Below are 12,190 nucleotides of genomic sequence, written 5' to 3' on the forward strand. Positions count from 1 at the left end.
GTCTAATCTTTTTTTCTCCGAAAATGTTTAAGAACATTTTAGCTTTTCAGCAGAATTATATCTCCAACTTGGAAGCACATACAATTATTTGATAGAGAAAGAGGAGTGAACAACAGAATAAATTAGAAACTAAAAACGATGCTTTGTTTTTTGGTTAATGCCAATGTGCATTTATCCCAGAGCTGAAAACTAAAACGGTTTGTTGACCCAACTAAAGCTATAACTATAATACTATATTACTATAAACTTGGGCATTTAATATGTGGCATTGCAGAGAGAAACAGTACTTGACATAGTGATTGCTGAGAAATTTCAAGATACCCTCCATTAAGAAGATTGTCTTCATTCATGCTTATATTGTCTCACTGAATTAGTCCATCCTCATATGTTAGTTTGCTTCCCTGCTCATTTCTCCTTCATTCAGTCCTTCATGTACTGTCAACTAATTATTTATTACTGACTTCCTTTCCCTCTCACTTTTTTTTTTTTTCCCCCCTATATCTTTGTGCATGTTGTCATTTTCAGGGCCTTAGAAGAACCGCCGGGGAAGCACATACAATTATTTGATAGAGTTGTGTGGGTAGTCATGCAGAGAGGATGAGACGGTTTCCCAGAGCCAGCCAGAGGCAGATGTTGGGAAATATCAATAGGGTGGCCAGACAGTTGAGTGGGGGAATATTTGCTGATTTATTTCTTAGAATGAGGTGTGACTCTTACCTCCCCTTTCCTTTTATTTTTATTTTTAAATAAGGGGTTGAAAACAATCATGCATGAATAAATTTATGAAACTTAAAAACAGAAGCAACATCAACCCCATTTATTTAAAAGTGCTTTCAAAAATCAGACTTAAACAGTATATAAACTTTTACATCAGTATGTATGTGACCCACTTCAGTACACAAACCTTATCAAAACAAATCCTTCTGCAAGTGTGCTGTAACGAAATGAACTAAAGTGTTTTCACATAGCAGCTCTAAGACAGGGCTCTTCCTGAATGTGGCAAACATCATAAACATGTCTCAGAACATAACAGAGCAGACAACAGTAATAACGCTAATACATGGCACTTCCTGCTGAGTTGGCTTCATGAGGGAGCACCAGGGGGAAGAAAAATAATTTTACATGAGCAAACTTCCTGACTTGAACTGCAACAACCATGTTGGATGTGTTTTCTTTCACCACCACTATATCTTTATCTGTTAACTTCCGTTCTTTCACGACTTTTAACAGTATCTCCGTCAGATAAATGTTTCTTGTCTGCAGCACATGCAATAAAATTCGCCAGTTGTCTTTGCTCATATAATTTGCAGTTAATATTACATACATACATACATGCATTTAAAACCAGAGTAACATAAAGAAAAGTACTATCAACATGTGTTCATAAGTATACAGTGCTTTGCAAACGGTAATTACCTTATAAAGGGGAATAGTAAAGGGAGAAGGATGAGGAAAACACACATGCAGCTCTTTCCTTCACTCGTCTGTATTGAATGAGGAAGAGGAGCGCGATCCCCCTACTGGAGCTCCGAGGCAGATCGACGAACCATTAAACCACACAGATAAGGATCTGATCGGATTACCTATCTGCATTCCTCTTCTTGGTATTACTCTATCATTGCATAGTCTTCATATACATTTACAACTACCATAAATTAAATTACATATTCTAAAAATAGATACTATAGTAACTGTGATAATATCAAACTGAAATTAGCTTTTGAAATGAATTATGTTTAACTCAAAATAAATTGTATGTATGAATAAATTGTTATATACAACTTGTCACAAGTGCAGGTATAGCCATTTTGATAAAGTGAGAGTGACTGAGGAGATAAAAAGGATTTCCTTGTAGTGAATTTACAGAAACAGAGTCAACTGCTTGTTGTTGATTTTTTGTTCACAAAGCAATATCCACTTGAGATTAGCAGCTATGGTAAGCATCAATATTTATCTGGGGAGTACTGTACCAGGTAAAATTAAGATTACTACTAAGCAGCAACCATGATGACTGTGTTACTGATTAGCCTCTAACCACATTTATGGTAATCAGTTTTTCTGATTTTCTCTTTAATTGGTTTCCTTCTCTAACAAAAGCAAATACAACCACCATAGAGCCAAGAGCCTCTCCCTGTGGCTATAAGAAGCTTGTCAAATTTTTAATTATGGTATGCTTGATTTGACTCCAATGGTGCCTTAATATTCTTTCTTTCTTACCAAACATTGCTACTGGGGTGAATCTGATTGTTTTGGTTCAAAGTGTACTGAAGGGCGGCAAGCAAGTGTACTTTCAAGACAGGTGTCACTGATTGCAGGGAACAGAGGTAAAGATTTAAAATGTTGCTGCTGCTAAACCTTTATTACCCCTCTCTAAAATAGATTTCTCTATTTTTCTCTTCTCCTCATGTTATCGTGTTCTGCACTGTCCCCTTTACATCCCTCAGAGCTAAAGGAAGGTTGGTGTTTTTTCTTCTACTTTTTAACCCACATTTGAAAAAAAAAAAAATTGTGTTGAACATGTAAAACTTTGCTGTATTTGCCTCTTACATACTATATTACTAATCATTTAAAGGTGGTGTGTGTTTTTCTGGAGATATACCATGAGAAATGTTAAAAAGATATAGAGCTAACAACGACACAATAAGTAATGTAATGTCAGCTATGTTGTGGGTTAACAAACTGTTGCAAGTATTGATTACAAATATCTAACGGTGGAATTAGAAACGTTAACACGTGAAAAACAGTCCTTCCACCCTGTGACATCTGTTTCACGTGGACTTTATAGGAATCAAGAAGGTTTGCCTGCCCAGGTTTCTGTAAAACATGTGGGAACAACAGTTTCTGATCTAACGCTGTTCAACCCGCCCAAGTCAATTTTTTTTCTATTCCCTATTTTTTCCTATCTCTATCCAAGTAGTGAGAAGAGTCCCACCCAGATTCTCCATTCCACCCACCAACCAAGAGGTGATGCTAGGCGGCAGTGTCAACCTGACATGTGTAGCAGTAGGCTCGCCAATGCCCTTCGTAAAGTGGATGATGGGCTCGGAGGATCTGACCAAGGAAGATGAGATGCCAATAGGACGTAACGTGCTGGAGGTCACCAACGTCCTTAAGTCAGCAGACTACAGCTGTGTGGCCATGTCCTCTCTGGGCTTAATAGAAGCCACAGTTCAGATCACTGTCAAAGGTGAGAGTTGTTGTTGAGACAAATTCAGACCTGTTGTACTATCTCTCTCTGAGTCAGGTTGCTGCTGTAACAATGTGAACTGTTGATTTGAGTCACCAACAGATTTCTGATATTTTTGTTAATGGATTGTTTTAAAACAGAATACAATACATATTTTACCACTGCCCCTGTGCTGTGGCCTGTGTTTTTTTTTTTTTTTAAATTAAAGACCTTTGCAGGTGCTTTTTGCAGTCTCTTTGTCAATGTTGTATGTGTCTCTTTCTACATGTTTGTTAAGACAGCACTAGAATGTATAAAACAATAATTTCAATGCTATGAGTTACAGAATGGAGTAATCAAGTCATTTCGGTTGTATTATGCCTACAAGTCCATTTTTGATACCAAATCTAATACCCTGCCTCTCCCTCCTCAGCCTTGCCAAAGCCCCCCAACCTCCCTCATTGTGACTGAGACCACAGCCACCAGTGTGACTCTCACCTGGGACTCTGGGAACCTTGAACCTGTCTCCTACTACGTAATCCAGTACAGAGCCAAGTCCTCAAACAATGACTTCCAGGAGGTGGATGGTGTGGCAACAACCCATTACAGTGTTGGTGGACTAAGGCCCAACTCTGAGTATGAGTTCCGTGTCTTGGCTGCCAAAACCTTTGGCCGTGGACTTCCCAGCAATCCTGTGGAGGTGCACACCAGTGAACAGGCCCCCTCCTCGCCACCTCTGCACATCCAAGCACGCATGCCGAATGCCAGCACAATGCTGGTCCAGTGGGAACCACCAGAGGAACCCAATGGTCGAATCAGGGGTTACCGGGTCTACTACAGCTCGGATCTGACGACTCCACTCAGCGCCTGGCAGATACAGATTACAGAGGACAGTATGACTACCATCTCAAGCCTGATTCCTGACATCACCTACGGCCTCAGGGTGCAGGGCTTCACCTCTGTAGGTGACGGGCCACTTTCCGATATGGTGCAAGTCAAAACCCAGCAGGGAGGTGAGCAGCAGAGTTATTAGGGGTCAGTTAGTGGAGAACCCTATTGGAAGTTTACCAAGTTACATTACCACTACCAGTAACAGCATTAGCTGCCTCTACCCCAACACAGAGCATGAAATCAGCCATCAACACAATCAGTCTGTTTCCTCCCACTGAGCCAGCAGAAACCCGGACCTTTCTTGTCATTAGGGCACAAGCTTTTGTACCTCACTATCTGTTCCTCTCAATTCAATTCCCTCTAAACCTAGGGACTTAAAATATGAATGTGTTCATTTTGTATGATTAAACCTTAACTTTTACCATGACGGTCACTTCCTGTGACCTCTCTTCAGGATGCATTATGTAGTACATATTTTTCATAGTGGTATGCAGTATGAATTGAACCGTTGAATCAATGTATTTTACAGGCTCTGTCAGTTTCTGCTGAATGTGGAAGAAAACAATAGATGAACATTTACCTGAGAGATGGGTAATGCCTAACTGATGGTTAGAGGGAACCAGACCGAAGTTGCTTCACTACAAATATAACGTGTGCTTGAGCTCATTCTATGGTCAAAAATATATTTTTTAAATGTATTGGGAAATTTATTCATTTTTGATTTTGGCAGAATCGGCCCTAAATACAAGGGAACTGTAATATTAATTATAATTATTATTTATTTATTATCTTTCACAGCCTGAGTCAGACTCATATTTCAGCCCGGGAGTGTCAGGTTTCATTTCACAACCTATTATACTACAGATACTGTATGATTTATTATTAAAGCTTTATTTTTTAGTTCCGTTAGAGTGCACTATTCTCTACAACCTTGTTATTCGGTGCTAATAAGTTTAGCTTCATGGTGTCAGTTTGTAAATTGGGGCTGGTACCTAGAGTTTATTTATTTCCCTTTTACTTTTGTTCATATTTGATTTTCCTTGTCAACAGCAAGTTAACTTTATTCTACTGGACAGGGACCAAAAAAATCCATCACCTGAATTAATTCCAGTATATCTGTTTATTTTATAGATGGCAGAAAAACAACAGAATTATTTAAGCCAGTCATCTTAAAATAAAAGAAGTCTTATCATATTATATTGCTTAGTTACATATAATTGTATGGATGCCTCTTCTGTATTATAAATATGTACATAATGACCAATATTCTGTTATATCACAATTAATCTGAGTGTGTTTCCTTCAGCTCCTGTGTCCTCTGTCCTGCTGGTCTCTGAGTGTCTGTCCCAGGGAGAGACGAGGGTGTCCTGTTCCTCTAAGGGAGGAGACAGTCCTCAGTACAGCTGGACTCTGGATGGACACACACTGACAGACACTCAGCTCCTCTCTGGAAATAGTGAGACTAACAACATCACTCTGAAACCAGACGTCTCAGGACAACTGGTCTGCTCAGTCAGGAATCACATCAGTGGGATATCTACCTGTGGTGAGTCAGAAAAGTGAAAAACAGTTTGATAGTTATGACACTGATGATTAACAGGGCATCAGTTATTGATCTGTTTATGTCCCATAGGCTTCATGTTCACTGACTGCACCTTATCCAACGGGATGCACATATCACAGAGCGTGCGTGTATCCAGTAACAGCCGGTGCATTGAGCCAACATCAACCTCTACCACAATCACAGACACTTCCGTGGGTAAGTAGAAAGACATCCAAGTATTCATAAAACTCTACACTCACACCACACATATACCAATCAAATATTGCTGTAAATTAACTCTCCTGTCAACAATTACTTGACATGTAATGTTTGTGTCTCTTTATCTGAACAGATCGCTCCATGCTCATATTTGGTTTGCGAGCAGCTGTGGTGATTCTTATATTGAGTGGGATTGCTGTTTATTTTGTCTGGAAGAAGAGGAAATACGAGGAAGCTAAAGGCTCTGCTGTCCCTCAAAAGAGGGAACATCAAGAGAACTCTGTTATAATGGTTGAAATGAGAAGTTCTGCATCTGAACTTTAACTTTCTGGAACCAGAACCTTTGTGTCGCCTCTCACCTGCTGTGATTGGTCATGTGTCTTTATAGATGTGAAAATATGTGAGTTTAGAGCAGAAACTCTTCTGTTTTTATTCTACTCAGATTCACTTCTTAGCAGCTCACTATAAATAAGTTCCTATAGAAAGGTCTCTGAGTGTTTTCTGCATTTGTCTTAGGAACCTTTTTACTTGGTCACTTGACTGGTTGTTGACTTGGTGAAAGTTTACATATTTACTTAATGTGGAAAGACTGTCTTGTTGTAAAGGTTTCAGTACACTGCTGCATTTGGAGAGTGCTAAAGCATCCGGAGGCTCACAGCAGTTTATCCTGAAGTCAAGAGTCATGTTTTGAATAAAGCTTATATTGTTATATTAATAGTACAACTAATTTCAATGCAATTTGGGAATTATTGTACTGTAGGTTTCCATATCACCGTCCACTGAAACTAATAAAATCATGTATGCCTTCCGTCAGTTTAGGTAAACACCTTTTTGTTGATTTTTTTAATTATGAACTTTACCTTTAATGACTGTTGAGAATAATAATAAAAATAAAACTTCCACACTCATCATCAGTATTAGTAGGTGTGAGGTTTCCCTCTACTGGTTTACAGAGGAGTTACTGTTGTTTATGGATAATCCTGTGTATTCAATGAAACTGTTGAGAAAACATTTCATTTTAAAGCATCTAGAGGCTTTACTTGTGGTTATCCTCATTAGATATTGAGTGTAAAATGTTTTGTTTCGTTGCAAGTAAAGCTACAGTAGCTTTCAATTTCTCAAAACCACTTGAAAAAACTCCAATTCATGTTCAGTACATTTATTCTTTTTGCTTTACAGTGTTTAGTGGATCATAATCCTTAATTTTAAGACAATGTATTTACTAGTATTTAACTGTTTAACCTAATTTGTAGCTTTAAAGTTGAACTGAAAACACAAAAATCCACATCATAATTTTATACAGATTTTGTGTATATATACTTCACTATCTGAAGAAGAATTTAAACTACTGTATTGTGTGTAAATAAATGTTTTGTGTTCAACATGCTCTTATAATAATGATCCGCTAGTGGGTTAGAGACAGATTGAGATTTGAGCATCTCAGGCTGTGAATCATTTATTTATGAATCAGACATATGGTGTTTCATATGCTTATTTTTTCAAAACTGATGAAATTCAGATTTTTTTAAGAATGAATTACTTTTATTTTAATATTGGAACAGGGACATCTTATAAATATCAGCTGTCAGTTTCAAATCCTCTTTAATTATGAATCAGGAACGTTCTTGTCTCTTCCAGTCAGTCCATCCCACCATTGTGTCTCTCTCCTTCTTGCTTAAAGGGAAGTAAAACTAACATTGATTCCTTTTTCTCCTCTCCTCTCTGCTTCGTCAAAGTTTTCCCACATTCTCATCTGCAGTTGATCATTTTTCAGGACACATTTACTCAGTGTAGGGTGTTTCATGTTTGCTTTTAAGTAAAAAGGTTTGTCTGACACTGAGGAGACATGGAAGCTGTGATTGGACTGTTGCTGATGCTACTCAGAGTCTCTCATGGTGAGATGTTTAACTTGTTTAATCTGACAGATTTTATAGTCTGGCATCATTTTAAGTGTTTTAAAGATCAAACACTGACGCACACTAGAACCAAAATCATACAAGAACCATGACACATAAATAAATTAAACACTATTTAATATGTTTTTTCTGCTTTGATTTTTAGTTGTCAAACTGAAAGCTTTCTTCTGTCTATAAGTGATGGCTTGTGTTTAACCACTATCTCTGTATAATGGTAAATTGAAGCTGTTTGTATTGAAATTGAAACAAAGAAATTCAAAGGCCAAAAGAACAGAAATTTCTTTTTTATTCTTAATCGATTACTATGCGTAAAACGAAGGATTGGGAAGTCAGTTATTTAAGTAACACTGAATCATATTTTCAGTAACGATTACCACATGCTCTTACACCAGAAATACATTTCTTTTAATAACTTAGGATTTTGCTGAGAGTTGGGAATGAAATACAAATAAATCCAATGAACTGTCATTTTTACCTGAAACATTTCAAACCTGAAATCACTTTAAAATAACAAACAAATACCCTTTATGACATTGTACAGACACTTCATTGCAGCTACACATTGCTTACCGTCACAGTAAACACTGAATACTACTATGGATCAACAATCTAGTCAAAAAATAAATGATACAAATTGTGATATTATCATAATTTATTTTTGTAAATGTCCAGGTGTGGAAACCTACTGTGATGGCAGACAGGATGGAGCTCAGTGTTATGGAGCTTTGGGAGGAACTGTGGTCCTCCAGCTGATGGACAGTACCTCAGAAATATTTAGATACGAATGGTCAAAGAAAACAACATCAATACTCAGAGGAGGTAAGAACAGAGCAGTGTTTAATCTGATCAAAAAAAAAATTTCCTTTTTTCCCCGGGAAGGAAAATTTAGAAAAAAAAACCCAGAAAGGAAGGAGGGGGGTGAAAAAAACCTTAAAATTTTTTATTTAAAAGGAACCAAAAAAAAGAAACAAACCCTATTTTTAACCAACCAAAAATAAAAAAAATTTTTTTTTTAAAAAAAAAAAAAAAATATTTAAAAAAAAAAAAAAAATAAATTTTAAAAACAGTGTGTATCATATTCTACTAGGGGTTTAAGGTATTTGCTCATCAGTCCCCAATATCTCTGTAAAAAACATATCTGAGGGGAATGATGAGGTCGAAGCCTAGACGCCAAACTCTAAATATGCGATACTGCTGTAATAAACATTTCAAATGTGAGTTGTCTGACTGAACTTATGTTTACATTTTTTCAGGTGGAGAAACCTACTGTGATGGCAGACAGGATGGAGCTCAGTGTTATGGAGCTTTGGGAGGAACTGTGGTCCTCCAGCTGATGGACAGTGCCTCAGAAATATTTAGATACGAATGGTTAAAGAAAACAACATCAATACTCAGAGGAGGTAAGAACAGAGCAGTGTTTAATCTGATAGCAGACAGATCTTCATTTACTCCCAGTGATGGAACATTTAGGATCAATGACCTGAGCTGGACTGATGGTGGCGAATACACTCTCATAATCTTTGATTCGAATGGACACCAATCAGTGCTGCAGACTCTACTGTTGATCATTCAAGGTACTTTTTTTGCCTACTGGGGAATTTAGTAATATTCATAGAAATACATGTCATATTCCATTGCTAAACTACAGTATTGTTCTTTACTGGATTATATAATTGTATTTTATGTATTTAATAATTGTATATATTGTATATAATGACCATTCTTTTAATATGAAGTAATATGAGTGTGTTTCTTTCAGCTCCTGTGTCCTCTGTCCTGCTGGTCTCTGAGTGTCTGTCCCAGGGAGAAACGAGGGTGTCCTGTTCCTCTGAGGGAGGAGACAGTCCTCAGTACAGCTGGACTCTGGATGGACACACACTGACAGATGCTCAGCTCCTTTCTGGAAATATTGAGACTAACAACATCACTCTGAAACCAGACGTCTCAGGACAACTGGTCTGCTCAGTCAGGAATCACATCAGTAGTGTCTCAAAAGAAGAGAGGATATATACCTGTGGCGTGGGAAATCATGAGTAGAAAACTGGTGATATTGATCTGTATAACATGGATGAATATGTAATTTATCCATAGTTTAGCCAGGGGGACTCACAGGTAACCGTGAGTGTTCAGTTACTCTTTTAAAGAAGCAACAGCCTACCATAATATGGTGTTGTAGTGTATTTTTTATTGATACTTTATTGATACTACATTACATTAGCTGTATATGAAACCTTTGACTTGGGTAAGGAGACTGGCAGCTTTAGTGTCCCTTAAACCCTTCACTCACATTAACCTTGTTTTAGATTTCTCCAGTCAGAGTATTGACAGCACCTCAGTATGAACATCAAGAAAAGGATTTTCATTTGCTCTGATAGAACAAAGGTTATGCACTGTAACCCTAGTTCTATGATCACAGCTGGAGCCCTCTGACATTTTCAACCTGTCACTTCTTTGACTTGATGAAATTGGGATCATGACACCCTTCATAAAGAATCAGTCCAATTGGAAAGAATGTTTGTTCTGACTGACTGATCAAACACATGGAAATGATCAGTGAGTTGCTGCCTTTAAAGAGTGCCTGAGGCCCACATATCATCATATTATTATAGAATAAACTGCATGGACAATATTCAATGTTTTCTTTGTTCCCTTACTGCTGAATTAAATGGCATCACGATCAAAGACACAATTAGGGCTAAATGTGCTAATTATATCAACTTTAGGTGAGGAAATCTGTTAATCCTAAAGTAAAATGTGACATAGTAAATAAATTACTGTCATGTTCGCAATGCAATGCATGTTATTTGGAAATTAATTTACTCTAGATTTGAATGTGTTTTGCTTTCGTACAGCTATACCACAATTGATTTTGGCATTTTTAAAAAGAATATGTTGTGTATATGGTGTGCAATTGGTAAGTTACAGGTATATTCACAAATATATAAAGTGTTTGACTTATAGATACTTGTAGATGATCAAATGATGTAATGATTCATTATTTTATTTCTCACCTGATCAGAATTGAAAAATGTCTGTTTCAGTTCCATGTTTCATTGATGTAAACAAATCTTTTTAATCATGAAATATTAGACAGCCAATTAGTCATGTTTTAAGATTGTACCTTTAACTGTTGAGTTTTATTTTGGCCTTGAATAAAAGTTCTTGACTCATATTGGTAGGTATGAGCTGTCCCTCTCCTGGTTTATAGAACATTTGCTGATAATTTTACTCTTAATAAAACAGTTTCTGTTGAGCAAGCAAAACTAGAAGAAGGCATTAAAAAAGCCAATGAAAACAACATTCAGAATTATGTCTGAATGGCTATTACTGCCTCTAGTGGCTTAATTGAAACAGTTCACCTGTCTAGATTATGAATGTAAAATATTGGTTCTTTCAAGTCTTTTGATATTTTTATGGCATTTCCTTTCTTCAACAGTTGCCAGTGGAGCGACACATAATCTAATGAGACATTTGCAAGAGGGAAAGAGAGAGCATGATATGACAACGTTAAATGATACGCTTCAAAAAAGCTTTAGACTACTAGGCCATCAGGACACTTCTGTTATCACATAGCATGAGTTCTTTCTTTGTGAATGAGAAACTAAACTTATGGTATGAGCAACACAACAAACATCTTTTTTTTAGGGTGAAGTTTGAAGCAGTCTAGGATTTACAGTGCAATGAGAATAAAACATCTGCTACTCCAGCTGTAATGGAAACATTACAACTAACATGCTGCAGACTTTTGTTATAGTGTTAAACTGACTTTGTACATTTTTGCTTCATAAGAATCAGATTCAGAATCAGCAGAACCAATGTTGAACTACCAGTTCCCATATCTTCAAATTCCAGTTTGACTGGTTTGAATAAATAATCTTTATGTATATTTGCATCATTCTGAAGCAATGACAACTTAATTTATTGATGTTGAGGATGGCTTAAGATACCTTTAGATTTAAACTTTGAAAGTTAAACACATAATAAGAAACAATGGTTTAGCTGTTTTTATGTAAAAGTATATTAGTACAAAGACACATTTGACTCAATAAACATTAAAAAGGAGAAGAACAACAGAACAGTAAAAATTAGACAAATGAAAGAGCAGAGGCAATGAGGAAGTATTATAATTAAAAACTGGGTGGAGGAATTGTGAGGTTTATCTCAAGTAGTCAACACGTTGACTTTACTTCCTCCCCCCATCTCCATCTTTAAAAATGGTACATGAATGCAACAGCATATTGCCTTCTCAGAGTGTTCACAGCTTCTCCTAATCAGTAACGGGGCATGTTTCAGACATTGAAACAGTGTTTGGACGATTGGTGATCGGATTTGGTACTGAGTGACTAAAAAGTTTTGTGTTAAACAATCATTATTGGGGATATTATGCAGTCACAAGATCAATTATTATCATTCCTTGCTGATGTGTAATGCAGCTCACATCCTGTTCCAAGGTAC

The 12,190-nt window shown here is 36.8% G+C and overlaps 2 protein-coding genes across 2 annotated transcripts in view; both read left to right on the plus strand.

The window, feature by feature from the left end:
* Positions 1-10,907, plus strand: part of LOC127375177 (hemicentin-2-like) — a 31,649-nt gene extending 20,742 nt beyond the window's left edge. The window contains exons 2-4 of the mRNA XM_051421060.1: positions 7,644-7,714; positions 8,989-9,309; positions 9,495-10,907. Coding sequence (XP_051277020.1) covers positions 7,666-7,714; positions 8,989-9,309; positions 9,495-9,772 — 648 coding nt within the window. The 5' untranslated portion in view covers positions 7,644-7,665 and the 3' untranslated portion in view covers positions 9,773-10,907. The remainder of the gene's footprint in view (positions 1-7,643; positions 7,715-8,988; positions 9,310-9,494) is intronic.
* The window catches only part of LOC127375175 (hemicentin-1-like), a 58,408-nt gene that overhangs the window by 5,607 nt on the left and 40,611 nt on the right, over positions 1-12,190 (plus strand). The window contains 3 exon segments of the mRNA XM_051421047.1: positions 2,918-3,187; positions 3,600-3,625; positions 3,627-4,179. Coding sequence (XP_051277007.1) covers positions 2,918-3,187; positions 3,600-3,625; positions 3,627-4,179 — 849 coding nt within the window.

The sequence above is a fragment of the Dicentrarchus labrax genome, unplaced genomic scaffold (assembly GCF_905237075.1).
Source record: "Dicentrarchus labrax unplaced genomic scaffold, dlabrax2021, whole genome shotgun sequence".
Classification (NCBI taxonomy): domain Eukaryota; kingdom Metazoa; phylum Chordata; class Actinopteri; family Moronidae; genus Dicentrarchus; species Dicentrarchus labrax.